At 40.8% G+C, this 25,883-nt stretch overlaps 1 protein-coding gene across 1 annotated transcript; it reads left to right on the top strand.

The window, feature by feature from the left end:
• Positions 1-1,189: 1,189 nt before the first annotated feature.
• arfgef2 (ADP-ribosylation factor guanine nucleotide-exchange factor 2 (brefeldin A-inhibited)) lies at positions 1,190-23,460 on the top strand. The gene is made up of 39 exons (XM_026331714.2): positions 1,190-1,518; positions 3,229-3,259; positions 3,738-3,861; positions 4,689-4,835; positions 5,810-5,989; positions 6,413-6,707; positions 6,854-7,003; positions 7,122-7,246; positions 8,120-8,253; positions 10,874-11,108; positions 11,255-11,354; positions 11,719-11,858; positions 12,080-12,188; positions 12,270-12,459; positions 12,576-12,687; positions 12,773-12,978; positions 13,124-13,208; positions 14,373-14,544; positions 14,649-14,800; positions 14,886-15,014; positions 15,245-15,403; positions 15,530-15,677; positions 15,849-15,945; positions 16,079-16,119; positions 16,207-16,376; positions 16,893-17,044; positions 17,135-17,307; positions 17,538-17,698; positions 17,803-17,933; positions 18,589-18,718; positions 18,889-19,024; positions 19,447-19,585; positions 19,840-19,897; positions 19,983-20,091; positions 20,193-20,332; positions 20,538-20,715; positions 21,111-21,249; positions 22,295-22,412; positions 23,258-23,460. Exons 1-39 carry the CDS (start codon positions 1,365-1,367, stop codon positions 23,420-23,422), a joined length of 5,514 nt encoding a protein of 1,837 aa, XP_026187499.1. The 5' UTR covers positions 1,190-1,364; the 3' UTR covers positions 23,423-23,460.
• The last annotated feature ends 2,423 nt before the right edge of the window (positions 23,461-25,883 follow it).

Genomic DNA, 25,883 nt, shown 5'->3' with positions numbered 1-25,883 from the left:
TAAGATAACTGCACTTATGTTATTGTTTTGTAGCACTTTTTGTAGTAATTGTATATTTTCCAACCAGTTAGCACCACATTAACAAGACAAGTATCTGGTACTGTATATTAAAACTTACTTACATTATCATCTTTAAGAAGGGAGGATTGCAGGACTGTTGTATTAGACTGCATTAGTTCTAGCTTGATGTACCTACATAAAATACCAACTGTGTACTGCACCTTCTCTTTTGTAGCACACATAATAGAAAGCATGGTAATTCTCAAAACTTAATATGCATTTGTCAAAACAGTTTATATCTCCATCTATACCCGCTTATTACTTACAGTTTATACATACAGCACAATACTTTAGTTCATCAGCAAAAGTATCATCATTCAAAAGTAAATGATATATATGAATAAGTCAACTGTCAAAGTGAAATGTTCCATTAACATTCTGTAAATCAAGGTTCTTCAAATGTTTAGCTGTTTTGTCAGTAGGACAATGGAGCACTTACATTTGCAGTAATTGGTGGATTAATTTTATTTTCCTAAAAATATGTAAACGATGTACACAAGAAATGTATATAATACTGCACAAAATAACAGTATCGAGATATACTGTTCGATTCATATACTGTCCTTTCTACCTCCCTGCAGAAAAATATCTTTATTTGGATTGTGACTAGCATTTTTACCATGTCAAAAAAATTTACAACTCACCAAAGTGTGCTAAAAGTGACTATCTGCATGAATCCAAAACGGCTGAAGGCTTGACATATTTAAATAAACATTTTAATAAACAAGATCCCCATGACCCTGATTCAGGAAAAAGCTAGTATAGAAAATGGATGGATGGATGGATTTTAATAAACAGTTGTTTTAATGTTCTGTAATGTAAGGCAAAGTAACGTGTTGTGAGTCATATGAAAACTCATTGTGGTGTTTTTGTGCCATCTGCAGGAAATGTTGCAGAAACGCTTCATTTTCTGTGGGAGCGCTTGTTTTGTCACAGCGGTGAAAACGAATAGACACCTTTAACACAACTGAAACGTTCAGAGATGAACTTTGTCATTGTCAGCATGCGGGTTTATGGAAAGTGACGTTTTCGGGCGGTACACAGGTTTCTGTAAATTAACTATGAGCGTGTCTGACCCCGCTCCGGGTGTCACCGACTCCTCTGGGTGCTGTAGTGAGAACCCAGACAGCTGAGAATCACGTGACATGACGTGTTACAAGCATGGCGGTGCTGAGCTGAGGTAGCGACTCAGCTGGACCGACAACGATAGCCCGGGTTTAGTTAGCATCACCTGCTTATTCGCAGGGCCAGGCCGAAGATGACGGCCTGAGAGAGAGAGAGCGGGACGGCAACAAGACCGAGAAATGCAGCAGCAGCAGCAGCGGCAGCAGTCGGCGGCAGAAAACAGTAAAACGAAGAGCATGTTTCTGTCCAGGGCGCTGGAGAAAATCCTGTCGGACAAGGAGGTGAAGAGGAGCCAGCACAGCCAGCTGCGCAAAGCCTGCCAGGTGGCGCTTGGTAGGTGGCTTTGTTTCATCGAGTTGTGCGTCTCATGTCGGGTTTCATTGAGATATTTGGGTCGAGTGTGGTCTGGGTTGGAGAGCTAGCTAGCAGCTGTCTAGCGTTAGCATCTGAATGGCCTTTACCGAGCGTTCACCTGTACGGTGACGTTTACAGGTAGTTAGCTAGCCATCATGCGTCGGCACCCTCACGTCCTAATGCTAATTTTGGTGCTAACACGTTGGCTTTCCTCCACATTCATAGCTGTAAACGTCGACGGGTGGACGAGCTAACAAGCTAACAGCTAGCCATGGCTAGCGACCAATCGCTGTGTTGTACGTAGCACTGTCACCCTGCCCGACACCCGGGGATCGAACCCCTGCACACCCTGACGGATAGTATTACACACACCAGGATCTTCTCTTCGTGTTGGCTTTACTGTTTATATATCGACTCAAGCTGCCCTGCCCATTTGTGTGCACCCATCTCCTGGTCAGGTTGTTGTGAATGATGGGTGGGGGCTGTATATGTGACAGGTGAAAACTGGGTGCTCACTCACCTGTCTGCTCAGTGTAAAGGCCTGTTATACAGCTATTAGTTGCTGTTTGAGGTTGTTGGTTTTACACAGTGACTCTATGACAGTCGCAACGGAAATGACCGAGTGACTGTACAAATACATATAAATGCCAGTAAGAGGTGTGTTTGTGTTCGAGCTGCTCTCTCTCCCTGTCTGCCAGTGACACTCTCTCATTATTCATGACAGCAGTAGAACCCAACACTCCTTTTCAGCTGCTCATGTAGGCCATGTTGTGCTTATACAGACTGCCTGTCTGCTTTTTTTCCATCCAAGCTTCATGAACATCTTATTTCTTTCCACTACCGTAAACCCATTGTTTCTGCAGTCAGATATCTGAGTTATTATGCTGTACGTTACAAGTATTTTCATCTGTTGCATCCATGATTAATTAGGCATGCAGTGGAAAGAGAGATTAGTTGTTAATGGAGGTTTTGCAGTAAAACACCAGACCTAAGACAGTTGACTAAATACAAGCAGAGTGAGTCTTATTAATATTTTATTTAGTCCTAGGGCAAATTTATACACCATAGAAAAAAGAATAGGTCTCTCATTTTTATTATGTGAATTGACAGGTTATGTTTTCCTGGTACTTACTAAAAATACATCATCACTATAACTGTGATTGTGACATTTCTGGTGAATATTGCACAAGGTAATTTCCTCTTTATAACCCAGTGGGTGTTTGTGAAAGCTGAGTTGAGTAGTATCTGCTGCTAAATTGTATGTTGATCTAATTGGTTTTAGTTGGTCACATCTGGCTGAGTGCACAAAATTATTCTTAGCTTTGGGCAGATCAGTGTGTGGTAAAGATTATGAAGAAACCGATGAGAAGAGAGAATAAATAAGTAAAGAGAACATTACAGATCTGAAGCAGGCTCTTTGTTCAATTAAACCAAATCTGATTAGTAATGAAACACAAGGCTATTCTCTGGTTAAATTCTGCTCTGTATACAATAGGAATCTTTTGGCCAGAAGCACCATTTGAACTAAGACCAAAATGCAAGGAACAAATAACACGTCCTACTGCAGTCAGATTTGTGATTGGCCAGTAACGTCCAGATCTAGAGTCAAATCATGTCACACTGCTGTGAGCTGCAGCAGCCAAAGTTCAAACTTCAGTAACATTTAATCTCTTTTCTCTTTCTTCACAGATGAAATCAAGGCAGAGCTAGAAAAACAAAAGTAAGTATCCTTATGTACATTTCTCTTATACCCTGAATGCACAGCAGTAGATTAGAACTTTTTTTCCTTTCTGGGGATGTGATGCTAGAAGCGGAGGTAAGGTTTGGCCTGGAGCAGTCACAGTGATTTTAGGCTGATTTGCTGCTTTTATAGCTGCTACTTTGGAGAATTTCAGCAGCATTTGAACAGGTAATATGATTGCACCAGTAGAGAAGCTGTTATTTGAACAATATGTTATTATGTTTTCTAAGATATAAAATGATTTATCAACTTCTGCTCTATGAAAACAAAGATGTGCAATGTTTTACACAGCACTTGATTTATTAACATCAACCGTAGGTGGTATTTGAAGTTTTACTGGGACTCTTGCCTCTTGCAGTTTTATATACAGTATATTCATACAAATAGCGTTTATAGAATACTGCTCTTGTAGATTTTCCAGTTCACTCAGCTGTTTGCATTTCTCTGGTCCCTGCAGGGATGGTACTGTGGTCCCACCCAGAGCCAACTACATTGAGGCTGACAAATATGTGCTGCCCTTTGAGTTGGCCTGTCAGTCAAAGTCCCCCCGGATAGTTAGCACCTCTCTGGACTGTCTGCAGGTTAATATTCACACTCGCACATGGACAATGGCTTGTGCACATGCAAGCAGTTTTATACACTTGCAATTTCCACTTTCTTCATGATTCTTGCACGTTCTCACAGTTTTTCTTTCTGTGGTTATTCACCTGGATGTGAAGAGGAATAAGATCTTGCTACACCTGTTTTGTATGTCATACATACACCTAGAACAATGGCTCTACATTCCACACAGGCGCACGCACGCACGCACAATCCAGCCTTTAATCTTTAGGAGTTTTTCATACTTGCTATACTTGTATGGTCAGATTGATTACAATACATCAACTGTAATTTTCTCATTAACATAATGCATTCCCTAGCCCCTTCGAACGGTGTTGATGCTTCACTTCACTTCACAGTTTGTAGATTTGTTTGAAAATGCAAGGTACAAATGTAGTTTTTTTATTAATGGGCAATCCACCAGTTTTACAGATGAATTTCAGTTTACTGTCATCCTGTAAAAACAGTTGTATCAGGTGTTCTGAATAGAGCTTTTCTAGTTATATATGAAGAGCTGTGCCTGCGTGGTTTGTGTTTTGTGTCCCAACTTCTATGGAAGTGCATTACAGAATTACTGGAGTGTCCCTGTAAACACATGCTCTGTTTTGAACAAATTAATCCGCAATAACATCTACAGACACAAAAAACGATCCATGACTGTTTTAAAAAAAGAAAGTGGAAAAAAAAAATTAAACAAAAACACTGTACAAACTGTCCCTAAATCTTTAAACATACTTCTCAAAGCACACATACCTACAGTGAATTCTGTTTCCACTTACCTAACCTGTGCACTGTCTGTCCATGGTAGAAGCTGATTGCATATGGCCACATCACAGGCAACGCCCCAGACAGCAGAACCCCTGGCAAGAGGTTGATAGACCGGGTGGTGGAAACCATTTGTAACTGCTTCCAGGGCCCACAGACTGATGAAGGAGTCCAGCTACAGATCATCAAGGTACAACCAGTGCCTCGCCATACATCTGGTAGCCTTCAGATCCTCCAGCTGTTCAGTTACTTATTTGAAAGCCATCAGGTCAGGCAGTCAGGACTGTGATATTCATGAAGTTTCAGTTAGTGTTCTCAGCAGTGGACAAAATCTTCTTCACATTATATCAGTTCTTAAAAAGTTATATTGAATATTTAAGTAAAACTACATGTTTTTATGCCTTGTTATGCCTTTTCATACATTATATTGTCATCCACTTAATCGTTTCATTTAAGGCACCTTTATGTATCTAAACGAGCTCCAAATTTTCAAGTTATGTTTTACTTCAAGAGCTATAGCTTATTTAAAAGTATCCACTTTCCAGTATTGCCATTGTGAAATGACCAGCTTTGTTATTTTGTAATGTAGCCTATGTATATGTCTTGTTCACTCCCCACTTTTAAGATCTTTCTGACTTTTTGTGACATTTACTCACATTTCTTGGTCACAGTTTTTTTTTTTCTGCTTGAATCTGCTTTGTGAATGTGCAGTGGGTGTGATTCACAACCGCCGCTTTTTAAAGTTTCCTCACAGTTAATGAAATGCACATCCTGGTTAGATGGAAAGGGCAAAGTCTCTCCTGTAAGAAGCACACAGTATTATCACTGTTGACAAAAGATTTATTGGAGAGATTATCAACATCTGTTTGGCTTATTTTCACCATTGAAGGATTGTGAATGTCAGTGCAGCTTGTTTACACTGTCTAATACAAATTGGTTTTAAGACAAAATTATATTTATCTGCCTTTCTAAATACAGCGTGTTTTCTTTCTCTAACAAAACGGAAACAAAGAGATGAATTCCACACCAATCATGCATTAGAAGATTTTGAGAACTGTGTGTCTGCAGCTTTAATGTGCTACTGAAGGAGGGAAGTTTAGTGGTGGTTCTTCTTAATAAGCCATCCTGTGAGATAAGTCTTGACTTCCTTTTCTCTCTGTTCAGGCCCTGCTGACGGCGGTGACCTCTCCACACATAGAGATTCATGAGGGCACAGTGCTCCTCACTGTCAGGACCTGCTACAACATCTACCTGGCCAGTCGCAACCTCATCAACCAGACCACTGCTAAAGCCACACTCACACAGATGCTCAACGTTATCTTCACACGCATGGAAAACCAGGCTGTTAGTTGTTTACATTAAATCTTTAGATTAAAATTAGTGGCTCAAAAAGGACTTTGGTACATTTGAACTTTTGATACATATGATCAAAAATTGAACAAGATACTTGAACAGAACCAAAACAAAGGTATTCATTAAGTACACAAAAGCAACAACATGAGGAGGAAAGTCAAGCTCAGATTGCTCTTTATGCTGTGGATGTGATGAGTTAGTGTTACTCATGTTAAAAACTTTGACTTTCTAATCCTAATAGTTATAGCTAGTGATGCAACAATAATGCCCATACTACTGAGCCACCTAGATACCCATACCATCTAATCACAGCTTGTCTCACATCCATGGCAGGCAGTCAGAGCAGTTGGGCTATGCTAATATGTAAAATAATTTTTATACATGGCTCCTCTTCTCCTTTTGTCACCTCCACAGGCTCTGGAAGCTCAGGAGCAGGAAAAGGACCGGCTGCGATTGCCCCAGCAGAACCCGTCCCCAGATCCTGGAAGTCGCAGGTCGGGCTCACCACGGTGTGACCGGACACCAACCCCAGAGCCCCAGAGCTCCCCATCCCCAGCAGCCAGTACTCCAGACCTCACAACCACCAGCTCTAACCCCCCACCACCATCCCCTGAGCTAGACCGAGACCAAGCACCAGACACATCATCCATCAATGGTGGTGACAGTGTGCCAATGAACGGAGACACAGAACAGGTCACACCACCAAGAGGTTTGTCTGAACCCAGGCATTGAGATTTGAGTTTCAATTTTCAGATCCATTTCAGTTAAAGGTTGAAAATTATTCAGTTTATTGATTGTGTGGCTTTCTTGCAATAACTTTTTAAAATCTTCATACTCCTTATTTAATTACACCAGATTCAATTTTTGAAGATGAAGAAGCAGAGACAACAACTCAGATAGCTGAGGAGGGAGACAAACCAGAGAACAATCCAAATCCTGCAGAGTCAGCAGTGAGTAAAGGAGACGAGGGAGATCAACAGCCAACACATACACGTAGTGAAACAGGTTAGAACTTAGTTTTTTAGTTCTTCTCTCTTGTTCTGTTAAATGTCAATGCATTTCTCTGAGTGTGTTTTCCTGTAATGGCTGTGACCTGAAAATGTTTTTGCTTCTGCTCTGCCAGTTGAACACCCAGCTGATCCTGTCAGTGAGCAGACAGAGGTGGTTCCCCCCAGTGTCAGAGCAGATGGCCAGCAGATGAACGGCATCATTGAGGACCGCTCTTCTGTTTCATCCACAGATATGCTGGTGAGCAGTGTTAGTAACATTAGCTAATAATTAGTGTGCTCATACAACTTATTTAACATAGTGTATGTGGCAGTTGGGTGCCTGACATTATTTGAAACATAACACTTAAAGTATGACACACTGAATAAAAAAATAGCATTTCACAGGTTAGATTTCTTGTATTTTTAGGTCTTTTTTTTTTTCATTTTTGACCACCTGCTTCAGGCTTAAACCCTGAATCACACTGATCATATAGTTTATTCTTGACTGCTGTAATGATCTCAGCAAGACTATGTTTCAGGTGAAAGTTTAGGAATTGGGTAGTGTTTTATTCTTCTGTGTTGTTTGAATGTCTGGCTTTAAGTGATGTACATGTATGCAGGAAACCCCAATGAAAATGTTTTTCACATGTGGGACATGATCAGAAAACTGACTTCCTTCTGTGCAGAAACATTCTACTTCTTTGATTTTTATCAAGCAGAACTGACCATCAGCGTCGTTTAGCTTTTCTTATCAGTCTCACTAATGAAAACAACGTCTAGGAAGGGTTGAATATTTGTAGAGTGCCAACTACTGTTGAGTGAATATGATGGAAATGTAGTAAGTAGTTTAATATTTTAGGGAGCATGTTTACCAAGTTGGTAAGATTGTTGATTATCAGAGACAGGTCAGTCATTTGTACCTGAGCAGGTGAAAAGACATGACTTTTAGTAATGCTTGTGTCCAAACTCAGGTCCTACTGGCACAAACTTGATTGAGTGTAGAAATGCCCTAACATAACACCTCAAGGTTAGATTAGGGCTAGACAATCCAGAGCTGTTGCTTTTTTTTTTTTTTTTTTTTTGATGCAAATGTCTCATGCTGAGTGGAATTGATTTTCTTGATCTGTTTCAGGATGCTGAGGCTCTGCAGGGAGCCCACAACACCGCCAGATTCTCTCACATCCTGCAGAAAGATGCCTTTCTAGTGTTCCGCTCTCTGTGCAAACTCTCCATGAAGCCCCTTGCTGATGGACCTCCAGACCCAAAGTGAGTCTTCTTTTTCCTGTCATAATCTCTATCTCTAATTGCACATGAATTTGCATAACCAGGTAGTGTCGCACATGTCAGTTAGGCATACTTTAAGATACCATGCGGATATTTTCTCTAGCATCTTAACATCCTGATCAGAATAATATCATAGGATGATTACTCTATTGTAACATGGAGCCTGTGTCCTCATTCATCAACCTTTCTGCTTTGACAGTCAGCCATGATACACATTGAGTAACCTCTTTTTGCCAAAATAAACTCTATTCACTCCACACATAGTGTTTCATCTCACTGTCCACAGGTTAACTTTAACCTTTTTTATCCTGGTGTGCCCCTGTCGTCTCTAATTACTGTAACATTAGACCCTGGGCCAGTCTTAATAGGTCAGAGTAAGCTGAACCAAGGAAGACGCTCATAAAGAACTCAGTCTGATTTCCATTGGATATCATGCTATAATATGTATCATATGTTCTCCTCAACTAAACTGTGAATTGCTATTTGTCAGACATTCTCTCCTACTCCAGCCTGGACTAACTGCTTTGTGTATGGGTGGGGTGCCAGAGTTTACCTAGGAAGTCAGCTCAGCTGTGGCAAACTGTTTATTCTGGACAAAGAAGCTGCCTGGCAGCATATAAAGTTGTTCAAACTATCCTCTTCAAGTATATGAATCAACTTGGAACCCTTTCTTATCTGTTCTTACTGACAAGCCATTGAGTTCATTGATATTCCTCCAACCAAGAGTTTGCTTTGGATAACAGAAATAAATGAAATATCAGATCAACCCAATGGATAGAGCACAACCCTGCAGATGGACACCACAATTTTACAGACTGCCCAGATACTGGGGAGACTAGACCTCTTTCCCTAGCCAGCCTGATGAAGCTGTTCCTGCTATCCATGAGCCCTCAGTGCCATCTGAAAACACTCATGCATTTTCAGCAGCTGAAGAAAGGTTACCTCCAGGTGAACAAATTATCTTAACCCAGAAACCTTACATCACCACAGAGGGAATATTTAGTGAAGGAGAAAACTGCCTTATGGACATGGAAGATATAAAAGGAGGAATGAAAAGTTTGAACCTAGGAATGACTTCGGCTCTAGGGGAGAAAGGTGACTGACATTTATATATTGCTCCTTCTTGTTCAACTACAAACCCCACGTGCACGAATAACTCCCCGGGACACGTTGCAATAAACCCTCCCCCTTTAGTCAAAGAGCAGCATAATGAATTATCTATGTGAGCATAATATTCCTGAGAGTCACTGCAGGTGGATTTCTTTGCCACCTGCTCCAGCTTGTCTTCACCCTCACCTGCTTCCTTGACACCTACATGACATGACTAGTGAACATTCTGAGATAGAACAAACATTAACCTGGAGCTTCCAAATGGTCATTCAAATATGCAGAAACCACCAGGAATCCCAACAGAAGCAGATTTTATTGAAGCACCTTGAGATTTATTAAACAAACTGTTTGATCATTATCATCACCAGCTGACAAAAATGTCTGCTTCTTCCTAGGCAGATAACTGACCACAGATTGACTGATATAGCTGTTTAGAATTGAGATCCTTTATAGGGAAACATTCTCAGTTTCTTATCCTGTCTTGAGACCTGTCCCACACTTGCCCCAAGCTTTATCAAATTCTTTACTTATCTTGGTGTACCCAGTCAATCTTGTCATGGACCCTCTCTCGTGTTGCTGCTCTTTCTTTCTGTACTTCACTGGTGATGATCTCAAACAGTTTGTCTTATTTAAAGTGGCTAATCTTCTTCCGTGTGATGAAATTATAAGTTCTTGTACCATGTATGATTGGACCACTCGAAGTGGGACACTGCTAGTGACTTAGTTCTGGCCTATGCACATCAATCACTTCCGTTCACCACAGCCATGTCAGCCTTGCAGCAGAGAAATTAAAGCCATCTGCAATCTTCCTTCTGTTTCTCATAGTGATTCCAGAGCTGCAGTGACTTTGCTGTGAGAGTCAGAGCCCTTGTAGAAATGCAGCCATCTTAACGGAACATGGATTGGTGAAGGAGATGCAGAGTTGGCTTGTCATTGCATGTCCTGCATTTCATAGGGAAACATCTTAAAAACATGTTACCCATTTTGCTACATTTATCTGTGCAGCAAAACTTGGCATCCACTTTGTTTGTTGACTAGTTGACTTGTCCAACTGACTAGAAGAGAATGGAGAATGTTAAGCTGTGGCTAAACAAACAGCCCTGAGCAGATGTAAAGAAGCTCAGTCTGGCTGAAATCAATGCATTATCATGAAGGTATTTAACAGCAGCTGTTGCTCCTTTCAATATGGATGGCAAGTATTAAGACTCCATCCTTCTTAGTCCAGTTCAGTCATGGGCGTTCTGCTACATTTTATATCAAGGCTAATTTCCATCAAGTTGCACCTACTTTCTTTCTTCAGGAATCCTTTCCAGAGTTTGTTTTGAATAACAGAAATAAACTAAACATTTTTTGCTATTTATAGTTGGGACATTAAGTCGCATAAATTTCTACTAAACATACCGTTATGCATGTCTCTTTACTGTCTGTGGATTCATATATATTTACATTTGAGACATTTTAACTGAGGCCATACAATTCCTCTCTTCTGCAGGTCCCATGAGTTGCGGTCCAAGATTGTCTCTCTGCAGCTGCTGCTTTCTGTGCTGCAGGGCGCTGGGCCAGTGTTTCGCACTCATGAGATGTTCGTCAATGCCATTAAACAGTACTTGTGTGTGGCGCTTTCCAAAAATGGCGTCTCCTCTGTGCCTGAGGTCTTTGAGCTGTCACTGGCTATCTTCCTCACCCTGCTCTCCCACTTTAAAGTCCACCTGAAGATGCAGATTGAGGTACAGAATGCAGAGTAACGGTGCAGGCCAGTGACATCTGTGTTGAGTCAGCTTATCTGCCAAATCTTAGACTGAATAGGGAACCATGTACTCAAATGTGTGTGTGACTTTATCTCCTGTGTCACCCTTTCTCTGCCTTGCCTCAGGTGTTTTTTCGGGAGATTTTTCTGACCATCTTGGAGACATCAACTAGTTCCTTTGAGCACAAGTGGATGGTCATCCAGACACTAACACGCATCTGTGCAGGTAGAATTTCTTTTTAAAGAGAAGATGAATTTTATTCCAGTGATAATACAATGATATTAATAAGGCTGACCAAGATGTGCTTCAATCTCCCTGCTTAAACCTGTGTTGCTGTCAGTGTGACAGGATCAGATTTAGACTGAAGTGAAACAGAAGCATTGTTAGGCTGAAGCTACTGTAATAACATTGATATTGTGACTTTTACATACAATGAAAGTGATTAAGGTTCTTCTTCAGAAATGAGACCAGTCAGTAAAATTGGAATCACAGAAGACAGGATGCCTGACTGAAAGGGGCTTTTAGATGTAGCTGTGTCTTCTTTGTTCCAATGAGTATTAACTTTTGGTATCATTTTCTTTACCCCCAGATGCCCAGTGTGTGGTTGACATTTATGTGAATTATGACTGTGATTTGAATGCTGCCAACATCTTTGAGCGCCTTGTCAACGACCTGTCAAAGATTGCTCAGGGCAGGAGTGGTCAGGAACTTGGGATGACTCCTCTGCAGGTACATGTGCACTCAGTGATTAAGACTTACTATCTTTCATGTTGTAAGGATCAACACCACAGGAACACAATGTTGAATATGATCACTTTATGTTTAGGGACAGATAGATAATAGTTATTTAATATTTATATTTCACATCCTAGTTATCAAACTTTTTGCTAAATACATCAATAAGCATCGAACATTGTGAATAAACTCTGGTGGTCTGATAATATCCACAGGAACTGAGCCTGCGTAAAAAGGGGTTGGAGTGTCTGGTGTCCATCCTTAAGTGTATGGTGGAGTGGAGCAAAGACATGTATGTCAATCCAAACCTTCAAGCTAACTTGGGTAAGTGTGTAGTACAGTAAATATGTGAACAATGCACATGTGATATGAAGGTCTAAACTTATTGTGTGCAATGCGTTGCAGGCCAGGAACATCCATCTGAAAGCGAGGGAGGAGAGTTGAAGCTCCCGGAGCAGCTGGCAGGGCGTCGAGACAGCATCAATTCCCTGGACTCCACTGTCTCCTCCAGTGTCCCGGTTTCCCAGGCAGACCATCCAGAGCAGTATGAGGTCATCAAACAGCAGAAGGACATCATTGAACATGGCATTGAACTGTGAGACCTTTTTCTGAAGCCTAGTTAGGATTTGCTTCGGGATTTTTTTAGTAGTAGTCACTGAATAGGGAAGGTTTGCACATTTATCGTTGTTGTTCCACTGTTCTGACCCCTAGTTTCAACAAGAAGCCTAAGCGAGGTATCCAGTACCTGCAGGACCAGGGAATGCTGGGCTCCACAGCTGAGGACATTGCCCAGTTCCTACACCAAGAAGACAGACTGGACACAGTCAGTTAAATTTTACAACACTTTAATCTCAAACAGCAAATTCGTTCAAGTTAATGATGCCACAACCACTATACCTCATCCACAGACCCAGGTGGGTGAGTTCCTGGGTGAGAACATCAAGTTTAACAAAGAGGTGATGTACTCCTACGTGGACCAGCTAGACTTCTGCGGGCGGGACTTCGTCTCAGCACTCCGAGCATTCCTCGAAGGCTTCAGATTGCCTGGTGAGGCTCAGAAGATTGACAGGCTAATGGAGAAATTTGCTGCTCGATACTTGGAATGCAACCAGGGGTAAGGCTCACCTTTATTGGTGAGATATTTTTACCATTAAAATATAAGGGCTTTGAGATATTTATCATACCTGTTCATATTATGTTTAGACAAAAGAAAAATGAAAACAGTGCATCTGCTAACTGTGACCTGTTTGCTTTTGCAGACAGACTCTGTTTGCCAGTGCAGACACTGCCTATGTGCTGGCATACTCCATCATTATGCTCACTACAGATCTGCACAGTCCTCAGGTGAGACCTGTGGATTGTTTTATCACCATCATTATCTTGTTATTATATGTGGGCCACTGTATCATCAAGGACTGAACTATGTCTGTGTCTCTCTATAGAATATTTGTTACAGGTCTGTGAACCTTTTGCCACTATGGTTGTTACTATAAGATCACACAAACATTCAAACAGGTGAAATGGAATAAAAGTAGCACCAGTTACAATAGTGTGTTTTGGCTCATGCCATGTGAAAAAACAAACAAAAAAAGGGTTCATTGGTCAAAGGTAGGAAGTCACGTTTTAGTAACTGATTCATGAGCTTTAATGTCGGTTAGATTCCAGAATACTACCAAAAGGTTGTAAAAGCACACAGAAGTTATTACAGCAAAAATAATGTTTTTCCTGTGCCAGCTGTGAGGTAAAGAGTAAAAATATTCACATGACAGTGTACACATATTTCACTGACTACACCCACTGCAATGTGTTCCGGTCAGAGTTGAGCTTTTTTCAGCTTTTTTGCTAGACAGTCCTGTTTCTCTTTGCTGCAGCCCTCATTGGCATGACGGGGTCGTATCTGTTACAGCGCAGCTCTATACAAATAGCTGCTGCACCTGATGACAGAGGAAATTGCATCTGAAATTTAAAGCCTGGGAAAAGCAGGTGTGAAATATTGCAGGTACACGTAGAGACCAGGGAGGAACAGTAACAGAAAATGTCAGGTGATAAAACATTTTCACAGCAGTAAAAAAATATTACAGTACACGGAACGATTACTCTATCCTGCACCACAGCACAAGATCTGAGCAGCGGGAGCAGTGGTTGATACAATTTTATCTCTGGTTGGCTTTGTGCCTAATTGTATTTTTTTCTTGAATGTTATTGGCTCATGACAGATCTGCTCCAATGTGGTATGATAAGTTATTTAATTTATGTTTGTAGTTTAATAAATACCCTAGTAAAACTTAAAGTGACAACATTTTTGCCCCATGGCAGGAAAGAAGTAACAGTTACTAACTAGTGTCCAACAAAAGATATAAAAGCCAAACCATAATAGAAACTAACAGACACAACTTATACTATGTGTGTTGGTTAATTCAGAATATCCAGTGCTTAAATAACTTGATGGGAAATGTTTTACTTTTAATGAATCCCTCCAATTGTCTTTGTCGGTCATCGTGTATGTAGGTGAAGAACAAGATGACAAAAGAGCAGTATATCAAGATGAACCGTGGTATTAATGACAGTAAGGACCTGCCTGAAGAGTATCTCTCATCCATATATGATGAGATTGCAGGCAAGAAGATTGCCATGAAGGAAAGCAAAGAGTTTTCAATCACCCCAAAGTCCAGCAAGCAAAGTGAGCATTATGTCTTTCAGAAACATTCTCTCAGGATAACACTCTGTCCACCATTCTTAGCATCTTCCTGTTTGCTGAAAAACACGTTTATGTCCTCCCTCCAGGTGTAGCCAGTGAGAAGCAACGGCGCTTGCTGTACAACATGGAGATGGAGCAGATGGCAAAGACTGCCAAGGCTTTGATGGAGGCTGTCAGCCATGCTCAGGCCCCATTCTTCAGCGCCACACACTTGGAGCATGTTAGGCCCATGTTCAAGGTGTGATGGCTTAATCTTAATTTTCTAAGTTAAGAAGATGGGTAACAGAATTAAGGATAACAGTTCCCATTTCTTTGTGTTCCAGTTGGCCTGGACCCCTTTGCTGGCAGCATTCAGTGTGGGGCTGCAGGACTGTGATGATCCAGAGGTGGCCTCACTGTGTCTGGAGGGCATTCGATGTGCGATCCGGATAGCCTGCATCTTCAACATGCAGGTGTGGTGATGTTTTGCACAGCGAAGTAGCTGAAAATTTGTTGCACTATTTCTCTTTTTGTTTCTTGCTATGGTGTCTACTACAATTTTTCCTAAGTTTCTGTTCATTCATATTTTGTCACATGGTATATTAAGTTTTTTTTTTTTGTTTGTTTGTTTTTTTTAACTTTAGCTTACCTTTTTATTGTTTACATTAGCATTAATCTGTGTAACTGGCCTATGTGTCTGTAGTTGGAGCGAGATGCGTATGTCCAGGCCTTGGCCAGGTTCACCCTGCTGACTGCCAGTTCCAGCATCACTGAGATGAAGCAGAAAAACATCGACACCATCAAGACCCTGATCACTGTGGCCCACACCGATGGAAACTACCTGGGCAACTCCTGGCACGAGGTGACTCCCTACTCATAGGATTCATGAACTTTAGTAACAGAGGACTAAGTTCATCACAGCGACTGTAAAATTAATGAAATATAAAGCTGTCAGACACTGTTAGTGTTGTATATCTCCATGTTTTAGATCCTAAGATGTATCAGTCAACTGGAGCTTGCCCAGTTGATCGGCACAGGGGTCAAGACACGCTACATCTCAGGGGTGGTCCGGGACAAGGAGCCTGGCATCAAGGGCTTACCCTCTGGCACAGAAGAGTTCATGCCATTGGGACTGGGTAGGATACATATACATCATAACTTCTTTTTACAATTAATCCCAACACAGAATATCTAGTATTATCTCGGAAAATAAGAGTTGTCTTCAATTTAGCCCACACAAACACTTCAGCATCAATGTACATATGACTGTATACATGAGCTTGTGTTACATGTGGTTGTTGTTGCAGGTAACCTGGTGGGAAGTCAGGATAAGAAACAGATGGCTCACATCCAGGAGTCGGTAGGCGAGACCAGCTCTCAGAGTGTGGTGGTAGCTGTGGACAGGTGAGAGAAAACAGTCTTAAAGGTGCTTAGACACAGAACCTTAATAAAGCAAAAATTGATTTATATTCAGTGATCAAGGTGAGTGAAGATCTGTTTTCCTATAAATACTAAAGCTACTTTTTTATATTTCCAGAATCTTCACTGGTTCTACAAGACTTGATGGAAATGCAATTGGTTAGTGTGTTATTCTTGCTGTAGCTTTCAATTTATCTGCATGCTGTGAAGTAAGGGAAGTTGCTCACTAATGCTGATTGTTCCCAGTGGACTTTGTGAGGTGGCTCTGTGCCGTGTCCATGGATGAGCTGGCCTCTGCGCACCAGCCAAGGATGTTCAGCTTGCAGAAGATTGTGGAAATCTCTTACTACAACATGAACCGTATTAGGCTGCAATGGTCTCGAATTTGGCAGGTCATCGGAGACCACTTCAACAAGGTCAGTGGAACAAAGACCATTTTAATTATGTAATATTTATAGAGCTCTGTTAACAGAAATGGAATACAGTATCCATGGTCAAATCTACACAGGGAGCGAGTCTCCTTTCCTAGAGGCAGTCATGATGCGCCTCTGTCTTTCTACAGTAGCCCAGAACAGACAAACCAAACACTGGCTCCAGACAGTGCATTTTGTTTTAAAGGTGATGGCCATTGTACCCTCCCTCATGCCAGGAAACAGGAGTGGAAGGGATGCACTGAAGGTTGCATTTCTCGAACTCATCTCTAGATGCTGCTAATCTTTCACATTCTATATGTTGCACCTTTTAAGTAGAATGTTCTCTATATTTAGATTTTACTGCCCAGAGTTTTTGATAAGCCTGCATAACACCACTTGTCTAGAATCAAACAAAATAAGGATAAAAGCGGAGGTATGAAAGCGGAGCAGATTGCGCGGCGGAGCACCACCTAGCTTGCACCAATTGAATTTCATTAATAATGGTAGTGCCTCCTCTAGGTGGGCTGTAATCCCAATGAAGATGTAGCCATTTTTGCTGTGGACTCGCTGAGACAGCTGTCCATGAAGTTCTTGGAGAAAGGAGAGCTTGCCAATTTCCGCTTCCAGAAAGACTTCCTGAGGCCGTTTGAGCACATCATGAAGAAGAACAGGTACAGAACTTTGTCATATGATGGGTGGATGACAGACTGTATTTTCTCAGTATATATGCTTTTCTCCATTAACCTGTACCATGTGAACAGGTCCCCCACTATCAGAGACATGGTGATCAGGTGTGTGGCTCAGATGGTAAACTCCCAGGCAGCCAACATCCGTTCAGGTTGGAAGAACATCTTCTCAGTTTTTCACCAAGCAGCCTCCGACCACGATGAGACTATAGTGGAGTTGGCCTTCCAGACCACTGGCCATATTGTCAGTGAGTATTACTGTAATTTTGGCCATCTTGGCTTAAATGATAAAAAACAGGCATGAAAGGTTGTTGAGATGGATCCTCAGTCCTGCTTTTTATTTATTTATTTATTTATTTAATATATAAGTGTGCAAGAATTAATGACGAGAGATTCTGAACCAACCAGTCATATCAGCAACCAGTTCATCCATGTTCTTGTTTCTTCTCTTTTCCTGTCTTCATCACTCCTCCCTCAGTGAACACTTTCCAGCGGCACTTTGCAGCTGCTATTGATTCGTTCCAGGATGCAGTGAAGTGCCTGTCAGAGTTTGTGTGCAACGCCGCTTTTCCTGACACTAGCATGGAGGCTATCAGACTCATACGACACTGTGCTAAATACGTCTCAGAAAGGCCACAGGTAGACAAAATAATGTTAATAAATAACTATTTACTGTCCAAATTGCACTGTTTTTAATGTAATACTACATTGTTTGAGTGGTTGACTGCTGTTTCCCTGTACAGACTCTGAGGGAATACACCAGTGATGACATGAATGTTGCCCCTGGGGATCGGGTGTGGGTTCGTGGCTGGTTTCCCATTCTCTTTGAGCTTTCGTGCATCATTAACCGCTGCAAGTTGGACGTCAGGACCAGGTAAAAAAAAAAAAAAAAGAGCTTAGCATGAGTGTAACACTGCACTTCCATAAAGTAGAGGGACTCACAATTGACAGGAGTGACAGGAGGATTTAAATATTGTAGGCATTGGTTACTATGTAAATTAATGCTGTAATAATTATCTCATCAATCGATCAATCACCAGAAATAAACAGGAAAATTTGAAATAGATTGTTTATTCAAGCCAAGATGCTATGGCCAAAACCATGGCTTCAATTTTTTTAAAATGTTGCTTTTCTGTTTTATGTCATTTTAAATTGCATATATTTGGTTTTTGGACTGTTTGTGAGACCTTTTGAAGTCATCACACTTTTTATACTGTTTTGGGACATTTTCACAAATTGGTTCATGTTTCCTTGGTTAACGAATGAATAATTTGAAGAAAAAAAAGCAGCAGTTCAATGCTCAAACACAGTAGTGTGGTGTTTTGCCATTTAGACATTTTTTTATACCACCCCTGCATGTAATACTACCAATGTTTAATCAAGGCTGAAGTCTAATAAAACAAAGATTAAAATGTAGAAAGATAACCAAAAAAAAAAGAGGATACCATAAAGAAGCAGGATTAAAGTGTCTCACTCAGATTGTTGTACTGCTGATTCCATATTGTGAGCCCGAACTTTGTTTCTGACAGAGGTCTCACAGTCATGTTCGAGATCATGAAGAGTTATGGCCACACATTCGAGAAGCATTGGTGGCATGACCTCTTCAGAATCGTCTTCCGCATCTTTGACAACATGAAGCTCCCTGAGCAGCAGACAGAGGTCAGAGGTCACTGGTTGTTTATGTTTTGACAAGTTACTTAAACATTTGAAGGATATCCTCTTCTGTGATTTGGGGAGACAGAAGATCTTGCACACTGTCTTGTATGTGGGTGGGGTGGGGGTTTCAAAAACATTACTTATAATCTGCTCATGTTTTTCTTGTTTTCTAGAAAACCGAGTGGATGACGACCACATGTAACCATGCACTGTATGCCATCTGTGACGTGTTCACCCAGTTTTATGAGCCTCTCAGTGAAATCCTGCTGGCTGATATTTTCACACAGCTACAGTGGTGTGTCAGGCAAGGTGGGTATCCAGATGCATGTAGACAGGTAAAAACAGGACTCTCACAATACTCTCAGGTTTCACTTTTAAAAGGTTTTGTGTCACTATTAGGAAACTGCATACATTTAAAGATGCTGTACTCCTGTTTAAACATTTATATCACCCAAAAGGTGCTAAATAAACTGTTGTTGCTGTTCTAAATAATAAAGTGAAGTAATATAATGTATCCTGATTGTATATTAAAATAAATGTCATAAAATGGTAACCAGCTTGAGTTGTGCTTTGAAATACAAACATTCATTGGTGAATATCACAATCCAAATAATCAGCAGCTGTAACAAACATTTTGTCAATAGATTTTGGTCGGTAGGTCATTAACCTTGGTGAAGTTCAGTGTTCGCATGTAGCAGCTGTGTTTTGAAGTCTTTGCCTCTCTTGTACAGACAATGAGCAGCTGGCTCGGTCAGGAACCAACTGTCTGGAGAACCTGGTGATTCTGAATGGGGAGAAGTTCAGCCCTGATGTTTGGAACATCACCTGCTCCTGCATGCTGGAGATCTTCCAAAACACCAGCCCTCATGCGTACGTCCTGAACTCCTGTTTTTTTTTTTTTGTTTTTTTTGTTGTTGTTTTTTTTAACCAGAAATAATGTTCATTCAGTTTCAGTTCAAGCAGCTCAAAAATGTTAAGGATTGCTTCAAAGTCAGTCTATTCATCTCAGGGACATTTAACTGTTTCTGAAACAAAAAGTGTTAGAAATATGGCTGTAGTTTACTTCAGCTCTGTGAAAAGATGTAAGGTATCATAAGACCTGATTCCTGGTGTTTGCTTCTCAGTTTGTTGACTTGGAGACCGGCTGGACAGGATGAGGAGGCTGCTGATGGAAAGCATTTAGTAAGTAAATAAACAGATTCACTCTTTCTTTCTGAAGTACGTCAGTGTGATTGTTAATGGTGTCTTTGGTACTGTACATCTTCAGGATGCTGATTTCGACAGCCAGTCCCAGAGCAGCTACGACAGAGCTCAGTCTGAAAGAGGACACAGCCAGATGTCCAGCGATGATACCTGGAAGGGCAAATCCAGTGCAAGTGAGAACAGCAGCCAAACGTTTAGATTCTATGCAGATCAAAATTCAGTCTGCAGACCAAGGTCTAACCTCTGTGATATCACATATTTTTCTATGCTACAGGAGTCTCAGACCAGAAGCTGTTTGCAGGGCTGCTGATAAAATGTGTAGTACAGCTTGAATTAATCCAGACCATAGACAATATTGTCTTCTACCCAGCAACCAGCAAGAAGGAGGATGCTGAGAACATGGCTGCCGCACAGGTAGATCACAAGAGCTAAAGAGTTTGAGAAAAGAACAAAGTAGGAGGTTATGTGATATTTGGCACCGCTCTATAACCTGAATTATAGAGGGGGTTGATCATGCTTTGATTGTTTGAACAGGCCTAGGGACACAAAGGAAGTCCCTGTTAATGTTAAATTGTCACATATATGTATCTAAAATTGTCTACAACTGCCCTCCCATTAGCGTGATGCTCTTGATGAGCCAGAGGCCGAGGGTGGCAAGCTGGGTTCAGATCAGGGTATGTACAGATACATGACCTCCGCACACCTCTTCAAGCTGCTGGACTGTCTGCTGGAGTCACACACCTTTGCCAAGGACTTCAACTCCAACAACGAACAAAGGACGGCACTCTGGAGGGCAGGTGCATAAAATTCTATAAATACACATATGTATCCCCATGTTTTGGACTTGTTAAAGTTTATACATGTGACAGAATGTTTTAGTAACATGTCCAAGTTATGTTTTGCATAATTAGGTCTCTGCACATCGTAAAGAAGCCTTCAAATATATAACATATTGTCTACCCTCCCTGAAAGGTCTCAGTGAGGCATAACTGCTGCTACTGTTGCACACTGAACTGAAACTAAAAGCTTGCAGTTGTTCTGCTGAGAAAATGTGGGCCTATTGATTCTTTGTTGCTATCTTAAAGACCACACTGTTATGGTTTTAACCTGGTTTGATTTTAATTGATAGAAGCCTAAGCTGTTGTATGGTATGTAAAACTCTCCTTTCGTTTTTCTCTCTCTTTGCCTTCAGGGTTTAAAGGGAAATCCAAACCAAACTTGTTGAAGCAGGAAACCAGCAGTCTTGCCTGCAGCCTGAGGATCTTGTTCAGGATGTACTCTGACCCTCAGCTGCAGGACTCATGGCCTGATATTCAGACACGCCTGCTGCTGTAAGTACAACACATTCAATCTGTCTTCAGTACTTGGAAACACAAGCCTTTATTTCTAAAGTTCTTAAAGTTATTAAAACTGCTGGCCACTATAGCTAACATCACTCAGAAGTTATTTCTTTGCAATCAAGCTCATGTACTTGGTGCACTTGTTAGTAGCCACAGCAGCAAGAGATACCAAACTTATTAATAGTATTTATTCATAGTTGGTAATCCTGGAGTATATTTGTATTTGTTAATTGTAAGAAAAAGCTAGAACAGTAGTATCCAGTCCATGTTCCACAAGGACCACTGCCTTGCTTGTTTTCTAACTGTCCCTGGTCTACCCACTGCTGATTACCTGGATCATCTGTGTTCAGTCAATCAGGAGCTGGAAGGGCAGGGATAGTCAAAAAAACAAGCAGGGCAGTGGCCTTTGTGAACCAATGTTAGGTACCCCTGATCTAGATTATCATCAACTTATTTTTTATAAATGCAAATTTGTACTAATGAAAGAAAATCATTTGTAATTAAAAAAAAAAAAAAAAAAAAAAAAACAGTTGTTAGTGTTATCACAGTTACTCACCTCCCTACCTCAAGGTGTTGGCAGGCATTTTAATGCCTGGTTAAATGTTAAACCTTACATAAATATCCACCAGTGTGATTTGCAGAAAGTGTGGTACTGGTGTTTGTTCCATGCTGAGGGAGTTGTTTTGACACGTCTCATACCTCATTATGTATGTGTGTTTTGTAGAATGCATTGCTAGAACTTGGTACAAATCACCTTGTTGTGCTCATGACTGAGCAGCTGCTCTGAAACTGTTGACTCATGTATTACATCAGGAATACGAATGTGTGGTGATAATCATTGCAGTGTTGGTGCTGTAGTTCAGGATGTGTAGCTTTGACTTAAACTTATTACAATAATAAGTTAACTTATTACAATAATAACTGTACTGTAGCAGTGCTGATGTAGGCCAACCAGTTCTGTCTGTTCGGTGTTGGAGATATATCAGTGTTGTCTTGCTAATAATCCTGTGTGTGTGTGTTGTGTTGACTTTCTCAGTGTGTGTAGTGAAGCTCTGGCCTATTTCATCAATCTGACCTCAGAGAGCCACAGAGAGGCTTGGAACAGCCTGCTCATGCTGCTGCTCACCAGGACACTACGGCTGCCCGATGACAAGGCAGGAATACACACGCACACACACACGCACACACACACACACACAAATACACACAGTATATTACTACACGTTCACTGGAAATATGCTGTGAATGAGTATGTAAAGAATAATAGAGCTGACAGGGATGCTAAAGGTTCAAACCTGTATTTGCAAACATTATGTCAAACTGTGATTAAATCTGAACCAGGATCAGATTTGGAACAAATACACCACAGAAAGTTGGATTAGAAATGTGGTTTGATCCTTTTATATTTTCATTGTTCAGTTTGTGATTAGAAACACTTTTGTGAGCTGTCACCAATGAATCATAAACTCTGTATGTGAGTGTATGATTCACAGATGATTCATGGCGGCCTGTGATTCAGTGTTTCATTCCAGGGCATTCTGGGCCAAAACTATAGCAGTTTTCAGTTAGAAAACAACCCAGCATGCAGCTTGAAGCAGCAGGAAATGTTGGCACCATGTAGCCAGCCTTAGCAGAAAGTGCCAATACCACATAAACCACTACATCAACAGAAATTATAACAGTATTGTTAGAGTGGACTGGCCAAGCACCATTCTCTTGTGCAAGATCTGCTGTGAATTTGGAAAAGTTAAAATAAACCTTTGTGCTACAAATTTGAATATAATTTTGGAATTCAATTAAATTGCTGTTGAAAACAGCAAAAATGTAAATCGGTGAAGACCAAAGCAGCTTTTGTACACTTTTTTCACTTCCTGCTGTGAACTATGTGGCCTGCCAGCGTGATGCTCACATCCCAAACAAACTATCCTATCTTTTTTTGTGCTGTATGCATGTTCCTTGGTTGACTTGACATTTTCATTTCTTTCTCCTCCTTTTCCAGTTCAAGCCCCACGCTTCCTGCTTCTATCCCCAGTTGTGTGAAATGATGCAGTTTGACCTGATCCCTGAGCTGCGGGCTGTCCTCAGGCGTTTCTTCCTGCGTATAGGGGCCGTCTTCCACATTTCTGCTCCCGAGGGGGCACCTGCCCGGGCTCATGCTTCTTAGAATGGGTGGGTGCAGGGACAGGTAAAGGGACAGGTGGGGGGGGGGGGGGGGGGGGCAGATGACAGCAGATGACAGCAGATGTTAATGAGTAGATCCCAAGTGGACACAAGACATGAGACTTGTCACCTCTTTTGGACAGATCACAGAGGGGAAGACTAGCTGTTCTGAGTTCAGGACTCTGCATTTAAGTGTTGAGCTTTTCTACAGCACTCAGCTTGTAGAGAAGTGTTTACCTGGTCCTTGCTTCCTTGTTTCTCTCGGGGATGAAGAGCACTGTGATCAGCACTGTCGGCTGACTGTTGTCATCCATCATCCCCTTGACTCATCTCAAACTGTAATGACTAGAAAAGAACTGTAAACAAATAATTTATTGATAGTGTTGCAAACCCTTGTATCTGATTTGATTTCTTGGTTTAATTTTCTTTTTTTTTTTTTTTTTTAAATACTTAAAGAGGATATCTACATGCTGAAAGCAAAGGAACGATATATTTGGATTTGATAAACATTATATTTGCCCTTTGTGAGAATCTCTTGTGGCCGCCTGTGCCTGTTAGAAAATGACGACACCACCTCACCCTTATTATGTGTTTGATGATCTAATCATATGTTTTAACATCAGAACGCTCACATATCAAGGCTCATCCCAAAGCATTGTTCATAACTTTTTGTTCCCACGTCTGTTATTCAGTAGCAGGCTATTGGTATTGTTAAAGTGACTTGAAACTCTCATCTACAGGTGACAGTTAACTGTGTATCTTACAACACTATCAATGACCTAATGCAACTTTATTTGTGGATATCTCTTCTCTCTGTGACATGAACGTCTTCTCATCGTTATTCTTTCCTGCCATTGAGATTTGACTTATTTATTTTGCTCACTTTATTTAATTTGTTACATAATTATATTTTCAAGATAATTGCTGTTTGCAGTGAAAGAAAAGATAAAAAAACGTTTAGTTCCCTTTTATGCATTACTTCATGTGTGGAACCAGCAAGCCTTGCACTGAAAGGCTTAATACAGTCGACACTCCCTAACTTTAAAATTCCACCTGGTTCATAAAATCGCCCAGTAATCCATCAGTAAGGTGACACATTGGTAGTCTATTTCCCACACTCTTTTGTATGTCTGTTGCTGACAGTTTGCTTATGCTAACACTGTCCAGTGTTATCAGCTTGCTGTGGATGGTTGCAACCAACAGTATTGTGTCATGTTCAACAATAGAGTTCAATCAGACAAAGGTTCAGGAATGGAGCGAAACCAAAACTCGCATCTAAAGAGATACTGGAATCTCTGCATCCTGGATCTTTGATAGTTTATTCCATGCCTTTTTAAAGAAGGATGTATGTAATTATTTAAAGTGCATTTAAATATTTTTGAAAAGCATTCCTTCCCTTGCAACTATGGATGTCTACTTTTCTTCCCTAAAGCTAGGGGATATATAAATATATATATAAATATATACAGTAAATGAAAAATGCAGACTGTAAAGTTTTCAATGTAAAATACATAGAAATGAAACTGCTATACTGTTCTATACATAATATTGTGATGTAATCTTCCAAGGATTTGGTGAAATAATCAATAAAGGTGAATTCTGATCCACTTCAGTGAAAACTGATAGGTGTTTTTTCACAGCATCTTTTTACAAACATGGTGGTACAAATTAAAGTTTGTAATTGCTGCAGCCACCTTTTTCCAGGGCCTTGGTGATGTGCATGCTGACTGGTACAGCTTACCTGAGGCAGACTGGAGCAGCCATTAATGTTATTAGCTACACATGTACTGTTCTGCAAATGGTAACCCAAAACGGCATTAGACCCAATTTTAGTTGTGTGTTTGCTGATCCAAGGCTTTAAGCACTTTAGCTAGTTTTCCTCACAGACTCCTTTTCTGTAAATCTCTTTGTTTTCATAGTTCTGTCAGGAAGAGAACACATTTGGCCACCATCCAGTAAAAAACATCAAAAGGAGTGAAAACTGTGATCATGAGGACAAGTTGGAAATCATTTTTTACACAAATTCAACATTCTCCCCATTGTAGTGATATCACCACTACAGCCACTGAATATTTCTCTTCATAGAAAGCAATATAGATTATTTCAAACATTGCAACAAAGATCCAAACAAAGCTGTTTTTTGAAAAGTATAAATGAAATTTGAATCAACAGTAGGTTAACCTCATCAGTGAGCCTTGGACACCTGTGACCCTGTTTGTTCACTCTTTGTCCTTCCATACACAACTTTTGATCTGTACTGACCAGGAACACAGAACAAGATCTGTAGTTTGGGAGATGTTCTGACCCAGTCATCTAGCCACACTATGGCCTCTGTCAGACTCACTCAGATCCTGGTTATAATGTGGCAGCATGAGTGCATGAGTTGTTAGCACTGAGAGGGATTTCCTATATAAAGATGCCCACAGGGTGGCGCTGTGGTCAAACCAGTATCCGGGCTGAGGCGC

The sequence above is a fragment of the Mastacembelus armatus genome, chromosome 7 (genome assembly GCF_900324485.2).
Source record: "Mastacembelus armatus chromosome 7, fMasArm1.2, whole genome shotgun sequence".
Lineage (NCBI taxonomy): Eukaryota > Metazoa > Chordata > Actinopteri > Synbranchiformes > Mastacembelidae > Mastacembelus > Mastacembelus armatus.
Note: the sequence above shows the minus strand (reverse complement) of the source record. Positions and strands in the feature narration are given on the sequence as shown.